At 45.5% G+C, this 17,883-nt stretch overlaps 1 protein-coding gene and 2 long non-coding RNA genes across 4 annotated transcripts in view; 2 read left to right on the forward strand and 1 right to left on the reverse strand.

The window, feature by feature from the left end:
* Positions 1-4,336, forward strand: part of SLC16A1 (solute carrier family 16 member 1) — a 39,795-nt gene extending 35,459 nt beyond the window's left edge. For both annotated transcript variants that reach the window (XM_070607929.1, XM_070607930.1), the window contains one exon: positions 2,530-4,336. In XM_070607929.1, coding sequence (XP_070464030.1) covers positions 2,530-2,804 — 275 coding nt within the window. In that variant the 3' untranslated portion in view covers positions 2,805-4,336. The remainder of the gene's footprint in view (positions 1-2,529) is intronic.
* A 6,063-nt stretch (positions 4,337-10,399) lies between these two features.
* LOC103567435 (uncharacterized) lies at positions 10,400-17,275 on the reverse strand. Its single transcript, XR_011536777.1, has 5 exons — positions 17,135-17,275; positions 14,593-14,710; positions 13,636-13,811; positions 12,394-12,448; positions 10,400-10,625 (listed from the first exon to the last, which is right to left on the reverse strand). It is a non-coding gene; the product is annotated as an uncharacterized lncRNA (long non-coding RNA).
* LOC139081627 (uncharacterized) lies at positions 13,296-17,646 on the forward strand. Its single transcript, XR_011536778.1, has 5 exons — positions 13,296-13,408; positions 13,736-14,673; positions 15,252-15,380; positions 16,845-16,926; positions 17,098-17,646. It is a non-coding gene; the product is annotated as an uncharacterized lncRNA (long non-coding RNA).
* The last annotated feature ends 237 nt before the right edge of the window (positions 17,647-17,883 follow it).

Here is a 17,883-nt window from a genome sequence, read left to right on the forward strand (position 1 = left end):
TCTCATTTCTGTACCCTTAATGCTGGCACAATGCTTGGCACAGCTTAATTGCTCAAATACTTATGGAATTGAATTAAAATGAAGCTGAAAGGAGAATCAAAAATTGTTACAAACTTAAGTATTTATTAAAATAATTTTTTCTGGAGCTGGCCTGGCCGAGTGGTTAAGTTTGGGTGCTCTGCTGCAGCAGCCCAGGGTTTTGCTGGTTGGGATCCTGGGTGTAGACGTGGCACCGCTCATCAGGCCATGTTGAGGCAGCGTCCCACAGAGCACAACCAGAAGGACCCACAACTAGAACCTACAACTATGTACTGGGGGCTTTGGAAAGAAGAAGAAAAAAATAGAAGAAGATTGGCAACAGATGTGTTAGCTCACGTGCCAATCTTTACAAAAATAATTTTTTCTGATCATAAAACTAACATGTTCATTGTAGAAAAATGTATAATATACACTCCACCTTTAAAATACTGTTGGTGATTTCCCTTTAATTGTGCAATTTATCTCAGTAGTAATATATAAAATACTAACAGTAGCTGCCAGGTGAGGGCTCAGGTGTACCAGGGACTGTCCTAGTCGTTTTACGCATCCTGCCATAGCTCCCGAGTCTGAGGGAGCACTGTTAGTGTCCCCGTTTTGTAAATGAAGAAGTAGAGCCTTCTAAAAGTGAAATAACTTGCCCAAGATCATACTGCTAGTAAGTGGCCATAAAACTTGGTGGATTATTCTCTAAGAATACCAGATTGTTTACTCTTTTAAATTATTATTAATACAAATTACGATAATCGTTTGGATTTCCTCTGGATATGACTCGTGCTTTTGAGATTGTGCATGATAAGGGAAGGAAGGATACAGAAAGAAGATCCACCACCGACTTTTCCACACTCCCCCACCCTGTCTCCTCCCTCTTCCCAGTGAGATTCCACTCCTGTCAGTTTTCACCTCCTAAACCTCTTGCTAATCTGCCCGTTTTCTCCGTCACAACAGCTCCTACCTCCTACCTGGGCTGCTGCTCACAGTAGCCTTCTGACTGGTTTACCCAGACCCACTCTCGCTCTCCTTCAGTCTCCTAGGACTCTCCAGTTCAGAACTCTTAGAATGTTTTTAGAACTCTCCAGTTGGTTCCATTGTTCTCAAGGTGAAGATCAGATTCCCTAATGTGGTCTCCAGGGCCCCGCGTGGCCTGGCCCACCTCTCTCCTGCCTCACTTCCCACCACTCGCCTTTTGCTCTCTCTGCTCCCACACCCGGCCCTTCTTCCTTCCCGCTCACGCCCTGTGCTTCCTCCTACCACCTGCCTTTACAGTTGCTCTTCTCTGCCTGGATTCTTTCCCCACCCCCTTTCTCCTGGACAGCTGTCCTCCTGGAAGTCTCAGCTTAGTGTACACTTTAAGAGAAGCCTTCCTGACCCTCCCTGCTGCTCCCAACCCCCTGTTTTGTTTTCAGACCCTCCTTGTAGCCTTTGTCAGGGTTTGTGTAAGTATTTGATTAACATTTCTCTTCTCCACTGAACTGTGGCTGTTATCTCCTTTGCTTGCCCTTATCCTAGCAGAGCCAGTGATGGTGTTTGTAGGGCTCAATAAATATAGCTGAGTGACTGGTGCCCTGAGTTAGAAAACCATATGGAATCATGTTTGAATTGGTTATATTAAGCCCTTCATAGATGTAGAGTTTTCCAGAGTGTTTATTCCTTGAGATACCAATTTGATGAGATGCTAATAAATTTTACTATAACAAGGATTTTATGGCCAAAAAAGTTTGGAAACATTAAGTTAAATAGGTTTCTTTACTGTAGGACCTCGCCAAACCTTTAATATGCTAATATGCATTGTGACTCTTTTATAGAAAAGACTAAGATATGCCATTTCCTGAATTTATTTGACTTTGGAAACATTGGGGAGGAATCTTTGTTGCATAGTGGTGAAGGTTACAGGCTGTGGAGTCAGACTTTCTGGGTTTAGAGCTAACCTATTTCAGTTACTAGCTTTATTGTGTCTCTGTTTCATTTTTTTTTCATCTGTACAGCGAGGATGATAATAGAATCTCCTGTTTTGAGGATCAAGTGCTTAAAATGGTGGTTGATGTCAGTTAATTTTTTAGCATAGTAGGAGTGTTCACATGAATGCTTTTTGGGAAATGCTGATGTCAGAGAAAGAGCTTTGGTCTGGGAACCTGGAATAGCTCTGCTGCCTTGGGCAAGACTCCTAAACCTCTTGGAGCAACAAATTTTTCCATTGTGTATTGGGAATTGATTCTGGGTGATTTCTAGCTCTTTCCCAACTCAAATTTGCCAAGATTTAATTATTTTCAAGCTGCTGAAAGTAACAGAATATGCAAGGCCATCCAAAATCATTGTGACATCATAAGCAAAAAATCAGATCATTTTTAGCAATACTTTAGACTAATTTGTCATTTGTGGGCTCTTTGAGGATTGGGTTGACAGCTTCTTTCTGAGTGGATCCTTCAGCTTTGTTTGGGAAAGGAGATAGTTGTTTGCTTTTACCCAAATAACTTTTTTTAAAAAATTCCTTAGGTCGTCTCAATGACATATATGGAGACTACAAATACACATACTGGGCGTGTGGCATAATCCTAATCGTTGCGGGCATCTATCTCTTCATTGGCATGGGCATCAATTATCATCTTCTGGCAAAAGAACAGAAAGCAGAGAAGAAGCAGAGAAAGGAAAGTAAAGAGGTTGAGACCGGTGTGGATGTTGCTGAGAAACCAAAGGAAGTTACCAATGCAGCAGGATCTCCAGAGCAGAAAGGCACAGAAGGAGACCCCAAAGAGGAGAGTCCACTCTGAACCCATGGGGCTGAAGGGTAAATGGAGCAACTTGTGACCCAAGATATCGGAAAATGTTCTGCTGGCCTGTAATCTACCAGTGGTGCTCAATGCAAATAGCGGACATTCATATGGAAATCATACCAGGTGTTAGTTGATGGAATTTTTGTTTCACTCCTTACCAGTAGCCTGAATTAAAAATGCCATATCTTTTGGGGGAGGGAGTGGTTGGCAAAGAATGAGGGAAGAACGTCTTTTTTTTTTTTTTTTTTTAATTTTAGCTTTTAACAGTTACATAAAGATTATAATATGTGCCTTAAGTTTTAGTCTTTAGAACTCTTTAGGGAGCCTTAACTTTTTAAACCATTTTGCTGAATTCATCTATTTTAAGTGTCACATTAAAAGAAAAAGTAACTAACTTGTTTGAAGCAAATCTAAAATTTTAAATTATTCTTGCTTCATTGTAATGTGTAATATATTGTCAGACATTGTCACTGGAAGATTTATGAATAGAAATATTGGTTGGAAGTTGGGGGTTTTGTAAAATTCTGACTAAAATATTTTGCTAGCATCCGTAGTTGCCTGGCATGTGTGCCTGCTAGCTATCTATATATTTAGGAAATTTAAAGCATAAAACTTGGGAAACATCTTGGCTGTTCTAGACACGTACTCATAAACACCCCTCTAGTATCTTTTCTTGGGATGCTTACTAGAAGCCTAGTGCTTGAGAGTTGATTTCATTAAATTATATTTTTGCTCCCCTTTTCAGAGACCTATTTTGAGTGGTTATAGATCATTGCCCTTTTGAGATCACTTAGTATGATTTTTTTTCACTGTAAAAATTAGTATTAAAACATAGAAAACTATATATTTTTGCCTCCTTAGTAAGTACAACATATCTAATTAAATGTAGACAGATATTTCAAACAGCCGCTGCATTCAGCTTAGGTTTTTCCAAAACCTCAGTTGAACTGTGAGACTTGGAATCTTTTTGTTTTTCTTGGAATTTTCTCCCTTTGATCCATAGTGGTTCCGTTTATATCTGCATCTAGCTTAGAGCTGGGTGTAAGATAGTCAGTCTTTGTATGTTTACGGTTTTTTACCCCCCAATGTTTGCTAATTAAAGAGAGCCAGAGAAATTTGGCCCCAGGCAAACCAATAAAGGATAAGATTGGCAGGGAAGTTGCTAAGTGTACTTAGTTTCAATTCATAATTCCTTTTCTTTTTTCTGAGAAGGCCTTAAAGAAAATTAGGCTTTGCTTAGAATTATTGTTCACATTCTTACTCTTGACACAAATATAAAGATTTGTGATCCTTTCACTTACCTGAAAAGTAGAGAAATGGGTTTATTTTAAGGATAGAGGGAGGACAGACCAGAATGAAACTGTATTTCTTAGCCTAATATCTTTTAAGTTGAGGCAGGAAGATAATGATAGACATTCAATGAACTATATTCAATGCATTCTAAAGTAGCATTGTAATTGACAGAGTGAAGGTATAGAAACCTTGTGTAAGAAGCTGGCTTTTCCAAATAAACTTTTTTTTTTTAAGAACTGTTTCTTCTTTCAAATGTTTCTATGTCTTCATTTTCTTTATCAAGATTCAATTTGGTCTTTGGTAATATTAAATTATCATTCAGCTTATGTGCTTTGGGATTTGTCTATATGGCTTATTTTATTTTGGTTTTTCTCTTTTCCTCTTCTTTAAGACAAGCAGGATGGGAATTTTGAAACCACCTCTCTGAAAGCAACCAGAGCAGTTAATCTTAAGGACACAAGGAAAACTCCCTTTCTGTGCCCGAGTGTCATGGCAGATGGATGTGTCTCTTTCCCCTTCTATAAAAATGAGGATTACCATTGCTGAGGTAATATGAATAAAGGAAATGTGCAAAAAAATTTTTTTTAAGTAAAGCAGGTATATAGGGTTATTTTCCCCAATCCCAGTTGTTGAGCTACATCCACACATAAGGCCCTGCCTAGTCTTTGTTCAATAGTTGAATCTTGTTAGTGGAGCGAGGGGTTTGTGGTGCGGATTCATCACCACTTATGATAAGGAAGGGTTCTGAAGCTGCTGTATTTCAGAAGCGAGGGTTAAAAATTGACTCAGAGCTGAAACTAAACCTTTTATCACCCAGTCTAGCCCTGACTTTTTTTTCCCCACTGAAGATACACGCTGAAGGGATTTATTCAAGATTAATTTTGGTAAGAAAGCCAACACTAAAACCCAGTATAGGCTTACTCTGTGCCATCTCTTCCTTCTTATAGATCAGCTAATCCAGTGTGGCAGTTGTGTTCAACACTGGAAGCAGCTGGGCTTTCTGATCCAGTTTGTTGTCCCATACTCCATGTGAGAACTGAACTTGTTTCAGTTCACACAGTGTCAGTGGCTGCTTTGGGAAAATAGGTTGTATTATCACCTTATATTCAAGTCTATTGAGAACTTAACTAGCCAAGATAAGTGAGTAATTTCTACAAAAAGTATTCAGGAAAGGATGATGGTAAAACAAATTTTGGAAATTCAGAGAGGTATTTTATCCCTGATTTAATCACATTGATGATAATCCTCTGGATTCTTGGGTTGTCTGAATTTAGTAGTTTGTTTGTACCGTAGATATATGTGTCAATCCTGTATTTTAAAAGAAAAAAATTGTTGAAAGCTATTTAATATTTTTGTATGAACCAATGTTTTATTGTATTGAATTTCAGATTGATAAAATGGGTATTGGTTTGTATGAAAAACCTAGATGTCTGGGTTTTACCTTCCCTGGCAAATGGTTCACAGTATAAACTTAATAATCAAGTGTGCCCCGTGACAGACACACACGCGCACACACACACACTTTTGCTTGAAAAGATGAGGAAAGGTTAACAGTAAATTTCCACCTTTGCAACATGGCATATTTTAATAATCAGGTCAGGCGCTTGCCTAGAAGACATGAAGGAAGAGGTTAGTAATAGACTGTGTCACTATGAAAACTCTCAGTGCTTGTCAGGAAGTGACAGCCCAAGCATGCCTGCTTGCCCAAATGTGAACAATTAAGCCAAGTTGCTTCAGAGTTTAGAAGCATCCAAGGGAATAACAAGTGTATCACTCCTGAAATGTGTCCTAGATTTAGAGTTTTAGATTCAAGCGCCCTTCCCTCCATTCCATCCGGGCCATAGTGGCAAAATCACTCATGTGAAGTGATGCGTAGAGTATCTTTCTCCTCAGCCAAACAGCATTGATTTACTCTTGCTGACTTTTACCCTGACCTGCCTAGAGGAGACTAGAATAGCTCAGCAGAGGAGTCAGCCTGCTGCTTGCTTAACAATATACAGTAGTCCCCTGTTATCTGCAGTTTTGCTTTCCACAGTTTGTTAGCCGAGGTCATCCGTAGTCCAAAAATATTAAATGGAAAATTCCAGAAATAAGCAATTCATAAGTTTTCTATTGCATGCCATTCTGAGTAGCGTGATGAAATCTCGCTCCATCCCACGATGATGTGAATCACCCCTTTGTCCAGCATATCCCCACTGTATACATACCTGCTTGGTCACTTAGTAGGCCTCTCGGTTGTCAGATCTACTGTCAAGAGTATCGCAGTGCTGGTGTTCAGGTAACTCTTATTTTACTTAATGGCCCCAAAGTGCACAAGTAGTGATGCTGGCAATCTGGATATGCTCAGAAGTTGCTGTTAATCTCTTACTGTGCCTAATTTATAAAGTAAACTTTATCAGAAATATGTATATGTATGAAAAAACATAGTATATGTAGGGTTCAGTACTGTCTGTGGTTTCAGGCTTCCACTGGGGGTCTTGGAACATATCCCCCTGCAGGTAAGGGGGTTCTACTGTAGGCTGCCTGGGTTTGAGGCGGTGTGACCTCAAACAAGTTACTTAGCCTCCCTAAGTAAACAGTTTTTTCTTCTGTGAGGTGTTAATAATTAGTACTAATGCCCCTATGATTGTCATGAAGGTTAGTTGATATGTGACAGCTTGTGTTAAGCAAGTGCTTAATAAACGTAAGCATCTGACTATAAGAAAAAAGTCAAGGAAAATTAATACTTGGGAAAAAATTGAGCTCTTCTAATTCCCAAGGTAGATCCATACTTGCAGAGGATAGTTTGGGAGTGACTTTTAAAGATTAAGAATGTCAGCTAAATGATCAAATTCTTCCTTTTGATCAGATCCTCCTTTTTGTCGTAAAAATGTCATGATCTTTTTTTGGTAAATGAATGGATGAAAGTAACAATTCAAAAGGTTGGTGCATGTATGTCCAGCTCTTTGAGTAAGATGGACTTGAACCCCTGAGCCTTTGTTCGTTCTACTCACAGCACGCTGCCTCTGTGGGGAAGAGATCCTGACGAGTAGCAGATCAGCTTCCCCTTGGATACCTGTGATGATTCTCAAAGAAGAAATGTAGCTAGGAACCAATCATGATTAAAACTTTCCTGTCCCTAGCAATGTTCTTGAATGCAAACTGAAAGATTGGCGAGGTTTTTATTTTTCCCCTACTACATTGATGACATTTAAATTATAAATTACCATCAGTTGGTGGCTGAATAAATAGGTGTGACATATTGGCAAAGCAACTTCATAATACGTGTCAGGTGCCATGAGTTCACATCTTCTTAAGAATTCCAGATTTGGAATTTATATAAGAAAGTTATGTCTGTCTTTGAAATTACCAATTTCTTTGAAAAAATCTTAAAATGTATCAATAACTATTTAAATGGTTATGAAGTCCTTATGCTATAAACATGGCATTATGTTAAATGAAAAAGCAAGACAGAAACTACCATGATATATGTCTCTGTGTGTGTGTATGTGTATATGCATAATATTTATATACACGTGCATGGGGGGGAAAGCACACACAAATATGATGATCACTTTGTGAGCATGGTAAAACTAAAGGTGACCTTTTTTCTATAGTTTTTCCATATTCTAAGTTTTCTTAATGTGATACTTTCTTTTATACTAAATGAAAATGTTTAATGGAGCGTCTACTACAGGTTTACAGAGTAGCATGTAACAGTATTTTTGAAAAAACAGTATATGTTATCTAGAATTGTTCTGGCAGGAGACATGAGACTCCTAAGAAAATGAAGCTGATGATTATTACAAGCAGGTTATTTTTTCTGCTTCAAGAGTTGCATCCTGGTGAAAGGGAGGTGAATACGACATGGAAGTCAAGAGCACAGTGGTCTCAAGTCATGATTTTGCTGGTGCTGGCCCAAAGCTGTGGAGCGTAGAGTCCACGGGCTGCCTGTGCCAGCCTGTGCCTCCTTCCTGGACACAGTGCTCTGGGGGCCAGCATGCCTTGTGGTTCTCCTCCTGATCATCATTCAGCTGCAAGTGAATGTTAAACTCAGGAAACCAGAGCATTCAGTATTTACCAGGCCTAAAAAGAACAAAAAGTATATTTTTGAACAAGTTAATTTTTCTGAGCGTCTTTGGTAAATTAAACATAAAATTATTATGAAGACTAAGTGTGAAAGTACACAGCATACTGCTGTATGCAAAGTAGTATTGATCACATAGTAGTTTTAAAAATTAATTCTGAGTCTGCTTGAATATTGCGCAGTGCAGTATAGCAAGTGTCAGTTAAGTCGTCAACCGGAACAACAAAGGATAAAGAAGAGCTAGTAATAGTTGGATAGCCCATCAGAGTTTACAAAGGCCTTTCAAGTATATTCTACCACCTGATTCATGCAAAATCCTAGGGAGGTGGGTGTAATGAAATACCCTTTAGCTGGGCCTTCCTCCTAGCCAGGCATCTCCTCTTCTGTGAGAAGAGCACAGAGCAAGATGGTAGACAGCTCAGTGGCTAGAGCTGAGGGTTGTACTGGGTGGAAGTCTGGAAATACAAGGATGGAAGAGGCCGAATCCTGGGTAATCTTGAAGGGTGAATAGTGACCAAGCCAGTCACTCGGGTCCTGCACCAAAATGAGTAAAATGGTCCTGTCCCCAACAATCTAACAATCCTCCTTGGCTTTGGAATTCATAATGTGATTTCTTCACTTGTGGATTTCCTTTCCTAATATGCTTTACTGATTCCAGAATTAAAAGTTTGCATTTCCTGAGCTTACTCTGGCCAGGTCCCAAGAGGAAGTGGCCACCAGCCATTAAGAAGCCAGGAGAGAAACTGGGCTGGGATTAAAAATCACCTGGTGTGCTGACAATCTGTATGCCCGTAATTATCAGGAGAAGGTTTATAATGGTTGTCAGTGATTTATCTTTCTTTCCCTTTCTCCTCATTGCTTCTGGATGCTTTTGTGCTGGGCCCTATTTATATATGCTTTTCAGAATGGGAGCTGTAGAGACTTTAACAACCCTTTTCCTTTCTTTGTTTTTTTTCCTGCTTTTTCTCCCCAAAACCCCCAAGTAGAAGTTGTATATTTTAGTTGTGGGTCCTTCTAGCTGTGCTATGTGGGACACCGCCTCACCGTGGCCTAATGAGCAGTGCCATGTCCGCGCCCAGGATCCCAACTGGTGAAACCCTGGGCCGCTGCAGTGAAGCATGCCAACTTAACCACTTGGCCACCGGGCCGTCCCCTACCCTTTTCCTTTTAAATTCCGAGGACTATCTTGTTTCTCAAATGCTAAGAATGAGCAAGAACAGGCCTGCAGTTTGGGGTTTCCTGAGCTGGGCACTTTGGGTGCTCCTCAACTTGTACCTGCGCGCCAGCCGCTCCCACCTCTCCCCATTCCTACTGCGCAGACCTCCCCAGTTGCCCAAACGTGGAGATTAAACTGCTTTGCTGTTTCTCCCTTCCAGGCCGTCCTTTTTGTTTTCCCTGCCTTGGCCTTGGTTTCCAACAGCCTCCCTCCCTCTGTTCTCATCACTTCCAATCCAGCTTCAACACTGCTGCCAAAATGACTTTTCTAAAAAGGCCAAATTTCTCAGCTGCTTGTATTGCTTCAAATGAGAGCAATAAAGATAAAAATAATAAAACTCATCTAATCACTTCACTCGTCTGCTTAAAATCTTATATTTGAGGCTAAAGTCCAAACTCCTTAGCCTGACCCACAGGGCCCTTCTCCATCAGCTCCTTATGCTCCTTCAATCTTATCTCTTGCCAGTCCTCGGCCCACACCCTGCCCTCCAGTCCAGCTGAATTTCTTAGTCCTTCAGTGCACTGCCTTGTTTCAGACCTCCCTGCCTTCCTACTTGGTGCCTTGTGCCTGGAACCCCACCCTGCTTTCTCCTTTGCACCAACTCCTGTTCATGCTTTGAAACTTGGTTCACGTGTCCTGTTCCAGGAGGCCTCACCCGATTCCCCAGTTTTTAATTGTCCTTCTGTCTGGAGCGCAGTTACAGTATGAATCTTTGTGTCGAATCCCAGGTCTCTGGCTACAAATTCCAGATAGGCCACTTGCTAACTTGGATCCTTAGGCAAGTTACTGCACCTCTAGGCCTCAGTTTCTACATCTGCAGAAAGGGACTCCTTATAGAGCTTACCTGATAATGTTACCATGAAGATTAAATAAGGCAATGTCTACAAAACCCTTGGCATAGTACCTCACACAGAATAAATGTTCGGTTAGCATTAATTATCACTACCTCTGTCATAGTTCTTACCACTATTAAAGGGCAATTTTCAAAATGGTGAAATCATGATTCTCATACAGATATCAAATGAAGATATATTTATTAGCTCATTAATTAAGGAGGAAACCAGTAAGATTTTACAACTGTTTCAAATGAGAATTGGACTTACGGAGATTTATTCTCTACTAAACACAATTCACTTGCGTCACCATGGAACAGGAACACTTTGCGTCACACATCAGACAGGAAACATCCACACCATCGGCCTCCACAGGTTACCTTCTACCTCCGGGGAGGTGTAAGACAGCCCTACGAAGACAAGCCCGTGTGCAGATCCCCACAGAGTCAGATAGCCCAGCGGCCTAGATAGCTCGGCATTCCATGGAAGGAACACTCAGTACTCCTTTGCCCACTTTAAGGTCTTTCACAATTTTTCCTAGCACCACAGTGCACCGTACTCATTTGTTTGCTTTTCTAAATCCCTACCAGACTCTGAGCTTCTTGCGATGGGGAAACAACACAAAAAGTGAGAGATCCCTTTTGATTTATGGGCTCTGGAAGTTTCTGCAGGAGGGGACATGAGGTAGAGACAAGGGAGGCAACACTGCTCTTGGAGGAGGGCATCCAGAGAGAGCTGTGGGGCCACGGAAGAACCAGCTGGTGAGCATGTGGGAAACAGTGTGCCAGGCCCTGGGCGGGGCGAGGAAGATAAAAAGATGTATGAGGCCTGGTCTCTGTTTTCAAGAAGCTCTCAGACAGTTGGGGCAATAAAAGAAAATCAATGTTTAAAACACTGTAATGAGGGCCCTAAAAGTCCCGAAGTCGAACTTGAGGAACTCGAGTGAATTGAGGGCAGAGTGCTTCCCAAGCCCAGGTCTGATGAAGGGCCTAAGACAGAGGAGATGCCTGGAGCCTCTGGGCCGCCTCGGAGGAATGAAGGAGAGGACCTGTGTTCTACAGGCGCTGTCAGGCTCCCTCCCCTTCCCACCTGTGGGCTGGACTTGGTTGGCAGATGGTGGCAGTGAAGAATTAATGACCCAGTTCCCTCAAGTCTCTGGGAATAGAAGTCCTCACTAGAGGCAGGAGCAACCCTGCAGCATTCCCAGAGTCTCACGTAGGGAACTGGCACACACTCAGTCTGCGAAGAAAATGGTGTTCACTTGCCCAAAGGCAATATGTTGGAAAGGGGGACCAGTCAACAAGGAAACTCAGGAAGCTATGCCCTCCCCTGGAAGGTAAGCTCTGTGAGGGAGAGATTGTGATAGCACTCATTGGGTGAATATATAAATGAATGAGTGAATGAACGGAAACTCAAGAAGGAGGATGTGTCCAGGGAGAGGCGACTGGCCCACTGGCTGCGCTGCTTGGTGCCCTCAGCTGTAGTCAGCCAAAGACTGGTGTCCTTTAAATACCTGAAGCACTTTTCTCCTCACTAGACAACCCTTGGCCTCCCCTATATTTAGCTGCCTAATGGGAAAGAACATGCTCAGCATGCTGGCAGGAACGTCCAATCTGAGCGCCTGCCATACTCTCCCTATGAAGTCTGGTACATGCGTGAGCTCAGATGCGTGTCAGGCTCCCAGGCTCCATTCAACCCTGACATATTGACAAGACCAAACCACTGTAAGTTCACCAAGCTGGTGCCACCCAAGTTGGCCTCCTGGCTCATGGGCCTGGTGACACCTCCACCTCACCATCACCTCTTTTTGACTTTGCACCCATCACTGAAGTGTTTCTCCAAACCCTGCTGATCTGCTCTACCATGGGAGGTGACTGACGTGGTACCCAGACGGCTTGGCTCTCTCAGCAGCCTCCCTGCCCCACACACGTCATCGGGGTCAGCCCCAGCCTCTGGGACAGTCCCCAGGAACCTGAGCTGCTTGTGCTTCCCGGGGAAGGACAGACACCTTGGGAACCTGCTCAGGCCCTGCCGTGGGAGTCGCCCAGCCCTCTGCCCGAAAGTTCGCTGAGCCTCCTCCCACACCTGGCAACATCAACACCTGTTCACGGAGGCAAGATGGCGGGGTGGGCTCTGGGCTCAGAAAGACCTGGCTCAGAGCCTGACTCTACCACTCACTGGTTGTGTGGCTCTGGGAAGGTCACTTCACTTCTCTGTGCCTCAGTTTCCTCATCTGTAAAATAAGGATAATAATAGTTGTATTGGCCAGAGTTCAGTGCAGGAAATAGGAACCACTGGAGGTATTTTGAGCACAAAGCAACTTGATACAGAGGATTGGGTGCTTATGGGATGGAGTGGCTGGATGTGGGGAGAGGAGAAGGTAAGGCTGGGTCTCTAAAGGATGTGCTCCTTTGGCCTGGGCAGAAAAGGAAGGTGGGCATCTGGAGGTTGCCACTGGTACTATGAGTCCTGGGGTACGCTGACAGGGCTGTGACCCAGGTAGCAGGCAGGGCCTCCAAGGCTGCCGCCAGGGCTGAGGACGCCACGCTGGACACGCTGCAGGAAAAAATGCACGTCTGCGTGAGCCTGCTCGCCAGAGGGAGCAGCCAAAGTAGCAGGAAGGTGGCCTCTGGCTCCCTCCCACCTTCCAAATCCCATGTGAGGGTCTGTGGTTGGATCAGGCACCCGCTGCTCTCGAAGGGCTGAGAAACGACGCAGCATTAGCTTTCTGCCTCCAAAGGACAGGAAATAGGTGGGAACGGATCCCAAGTGCTACTCAGCCCCCTGAGGATTACCTGTATCCGTGCCTGGAGGGCACTCACAGTCCTGGCACCCCGCACGTGTGCATGCACGTGGGCTCTGGGGAACGTTACAGTGGTCATCGCTACATGCCTGCCACGTGCCAGTGCCAGGCTAGGCCGTGGGAGACACAACAGTGAACAAGAAAGGGCCCTCCCCTGAAGAAGTGCTTAGACGCCCGGGGTGGGGGGGGGGGGGGGGTGGAGCATGAACAAGAATCATAAAGGAGAGTGGTCAGTGCAAAAGTGAGTCATAAGAGCACAGAGAGGGGCCCCCTGGCCAGTCCAGGGGAGGGGAGGGAGGTCATTGCCAGTTTCCAGTATGGGTGGAGTCTAATCTGAGGCTTGAATGGAGAACTAGAAATTAACCAAATGGAGCAGGAGTAAACAAGGGGGTATGTGTGTGTGACAAGGCTGAGTTCCACCTTGAGGGAGCACATACACATAGAAAACCAGGAGGAGGGAGGGTGCTTGGCATTGTCCACGAGAGGACAGTTCAGTGTGACCAGTGCTTAGAGAGATGGGTGGGGGTGGTGGGTAAGAAATGAAGCTGGAGAGGAAAGCAGGGGCAGGGAGAGCCCCTGGGGACTTTACGCCTCAGTGTGAAGAATTTGAGCTTTACCCTGTGGGCAACGGGGAGCCACAGGAGCAGTTTAAGCAGAGGGAAGGATCATCACCATTCCAGTTTCAGAAATGTCACTTTGATGTGGTCTGTGCAATAGCCTGGAAGAAGGCAGGACTACGAGTGAAGATTCCAGCCATGGTGTTTCAGCAGTCCAGGCTGCAAATGATGGCTGCCTGGAGGAGGACACGGGAAGAGGCAGAGCTGAGTGAAGGGAGTTTAGGAGGAGGCAGAGTGAAGAGGAGGGGTGGGAGTGGGAGCAGGGAGGAACCCGGGGTGGCTGCCAGTTTCAACAGGAGGCACACCCAGAAGGGTGGAACTCTATCTACTCCTAGCACTTGTTCCGGGGTGGTGCCCACCCACAGGCTCCCTGCCGCCAACTGAGTTCACTAAAAGCCCCTTCCCTCCCATCAACCTTGTGGCCCACTGGTTGGCAGTGGCAACCCAGTTCCACCAACATTTACTAAGCAGCTGTTATGTGTCAGGAACCAGGGGGGCTTCTCCCTGCCTCACCTAGGGGAGTTTCAACCAGATGACTGAGAGGTTCCAGAGCAGGGAGGGGAGGCTGAGGGTCGGCAGAGAGAAGGGAAATGCTGTGGACACATAGCCTCCATTCAGGCCCTCTCTCTTCCCCCAGCACCGGAGGAACCTCACCCCTGACCTCTCACCCCCATGACAGGAAAGGTACAAGGGACATCTGCAGGGCCTTAGACAAAGCCCCTGGGCCCCCACCTCTACTGGAACAGGCAGCCACCCTGGTCTCTTTCCATTCTGCAAGTTCTGTGCTCCCTCTGCTGTGAGATCTAGGATGAAGGGGGAGAGCTGCCTGCATGCTGACCCACAGGACTTGCCACCTGCATCCAAGAGATTCACTCCATGGAATTGAGGCGTTTTCCCAGAGGCTCTCGTGCACAGGGAGACAGAACCCACCACTGCCTGGGGAATATAATTTCTTACCGGTTCACTATCGCAGGAGTGCAGGTGAATTATAGGATTGCTGTCCTCTGAGCCTAGAAGAGAGGCCTGCTTTATAGAAAGGTGAGAGGCCTGGAGCCGTCCTACGGGGGTCTGGGCACTGGAAGATGATAGTAACAGCATTTACTATTGATTGAGCACTTTACATTCCTAATTTCTAAGTCTTCATGATTCTGCAAGGTAATTATTGCTCCCTTCTTGCAAATGATAAAACTGAAATTCAGTTAGGTTAAGTAATTTGCTCATTTAAAGTCACATGGCTACTAGGTGACTGAGCTGTAATTTTAACCAACCCAGGCTTGATACCAATGCCACCTTCTTTTTTTCTTTCTTTCTTTTTTTTGGTGAGGAAGATTAGCCCTGAGCTAAGATCCATTACCAATCTTCCTCTTTTTGCTTGAGGAAGATTGTCACTGAGCTAACACCTGTGCCAGTCTTCCTCTATTTTCTATGTGGGACACCACCACAGCATGGCTTGATGAGCAGTGTGTAGGTCCACACCCAGGATCCAAACCTGTGAACCCTGGGCTGCTGAAGCAGAGTGGCCGAATTTAACCACTACACCACCGGGCCATATGCCACCTTCTTGATGACTACATGGTCACTTAGCCTTGCTCCCTGGACACCCTGCTCCCTGCCAGCTCCTACTCCTGGAGAAGTCACTTCCCAGAAGGATGCTGTTCTCTTGGTTATTTGGCTGGACCGGGCTGCTGAGGGGAAGGTCTGCTGGGGAAAAGTCTGACAAAGACAGAAGCATCAGCTGGAGCCCTGTGAGTTTTGGTTCTGCTCTCCCATTTCCAGCTACTGCAGCATCTTGCTCTTGTCCCCAACATGCTTCAAGACCCCAGGACTCCTGGGGCTTACTATTTCTCCTCTTAGTCTGGCTCTGAGAAGCCTCAGAATTTCCGCTTCCTCCTGCTCTGGGACACTGTCCAGGGCCGTAGCCTACTGGCCTGAGGCTCCCACCCTGCTTTAATTTCCACCAACTCTAATGCTCCCAAATCCCGGCTGAGACGCCAGGCCAGGGTACAGCCTCACAGCTTATTCACGTGCACCAGCTGCCCAGAGACCATGGCGGGAGGGGGAGAAGCCTCTAGCCCCTGGTAGCTGTCCCCTGTAGGAGAAAAAATAACTTGCCTCTACACTTCTGAGTTCTTGGCTAAGAGCACCCTAATAAAAGACAGAATAACGAGAAAAACAAACATTCGTTTGTTCCTATGTATACCTCGTGTATATATGGGAGGCACCCGGGGAAAAATGAGTTAACTCTCCCAGGTGGCCTGAGCTAGCAGTTTAAATACCATCTTCAGCTAAAGACAAAAGAAAGAAAGGTGGGGGGTGGGGGGGTCAGTTGTGGGAGGTGACCATGAAAAAGCAGGGTAAACAGGGGTAAGTTTGTTAGGCAGATTTAAGTCTCTGCCTTTGTGGGAGATAAGATTCTCCTGTGATTTAGTCATCTTCTCTTCCTAGTTCAGAGAGGGAGACACTCAGACAAATGGAGATTTCCTTTATAAATGTAAATTTCCCTTTCTTTTCTTTTTCTTTTCTTTTTTTTTTTTGAGGAAGATTAGCCCTGAGCTAACTGCTGCCAATCATCCTCATGATGCTGAGTAAGACTGGCCCTGAGCTAACATCTGTGCCCATCTTCCTTTACTTTATATGTGGGATGCCTGCCACAGCATGGTGTGCCAAGCGGTGCCATGTCCTCACCCGGGATCCAAACGGGCAAACCCCAGGCCTCTGAAGCTGAACGTGCAAACTTAACCTCTGCGCCACCCGGCGGGCCCCTAAATTTCCCTTTCAGAAGAGTAATTTCTACTCTGTTTTCAGAGCTTCTCTCATGTCTGTTGCTTCGCAAAATAATCAGCTCAAAATAATCCTTATGCCCAGAAGGCATATTCGGGGAAGCGTATTCTGCTACCCTTCACCTCCCTCCCCAAACCTGGGCTCTCTGCCACTGCCCTAGGCAGCTTTCAGGAGAAAAAAAATGTCCTGGTCTAAAGTGAGACCAGTGTTGTTTCTTGGGTCACAAGACCTTTATGGGCTATGCCCCTGGGCACATCTTGGTGACACCAGGTTCTGGAGCAGCAGGACAGGGCAGCCTCCAGGGTCTGGCAGCTGCAGCGGCATCCTAGCCTTTGCTCGGTAATGAGCAACCACTAGCAGGCTTGAGGGTCTGAAGGCCCACAGCCAGCAGCCAGGCTGAAGGCCAAGGCTTAGCTCTCCTCTTTCAGACGCGGACCCCTCTGATGGGGAAAGCCGGCTGAATCCACCTGGGCTGGATCCTGCTTCATCTTGCTTCAGGTTCCCCTCCTTGTGAGTACCAGCCCCGGCCCTGGGGAAGCAGGAGCTGCCCCTCCCCACGCCCCCTCCCACCCTCCACTATATCCCTGGAGAAACCCATATACTTATAGACAGTCACTCCCAACACAGCTGACGCATGCCACACACACCTCAATAAACAAACATTCCCTCCTCCCCACGCAGGCAGCCCTGACATACATATGCATGAATTCCTCAGGACCTGAAAGCCAGCTGTGTTTCCAGTTGCCAGAGGGACCTAAAACAGACCTCTTCAAGGCTTGGACACACGAGAAACCTGGAGAGAGGGGCCATTCTGCAGGCAGTCAGGACCCCTCCTTCCTGCTGTCCCAGCGGAAGGCCCCCTCCGGGTCTTCCCTCCGTTCCAGCCAACCCCTCTTCTCCCCCTTCTTCCCCCCCCCCCCCCCCCGCTGCGGCCCCCCCTAACCCCGGCTGGATGTGGCAGTGTGGGGCGCCCTCATGCGGGCCACAGCGGCCCTGCAGCCTCGCCCCCGGCATCCCAGGCTGCCCTCCTCCCCCTGCACCCACGCCTCCCTTCCTCCCGGAGCCCTGGGCCGTGCTGTCCCACGGGGGTCACTGCTGTGCCACAGCCCACGCTTACTACTCCAAATGTCCTGCCTCCAACCCAGATTTCCTAATTTTACCTCTGAATATTTTCTCATTTATATTTTAAAATATAATGTTCCATGCATGCAAATAGACAATTTAACAAAATGTTAATCATCCGCGAGCCTGCCCCCCACCACCTCCGCAGGAGAGCTGAAACATCACTTAGTAACTTGCATCTTCCTTTGTGTTCCTCTTCAGCCACTCCCTCCTGTCTCTCCCAAGAGGTAACCACTGTCTTAAACTTCATGTTTTCTCTTGTGGTATTAAATACATTCAGAATGTTGTACAAACATCACCTCTGTCCATCTTCATAATTCTTTTCATCTTGTGAAACTGAAATAT

The sequence above is a fragment of the Equus przewalskii genome, unplaced genomic scaffold (assembly GCF_037783145.1).
Source record: "Equus przewalskii isolate Varuska unplaced genomic scaffold, EquPr2 ChrUn-13, whole genome shotgun sequence".
NCBI lineage: Eukaryota > Metazoa > Chordata > Mammalia > Perissodactyla > Equidae > Equus > Equus przewalskii.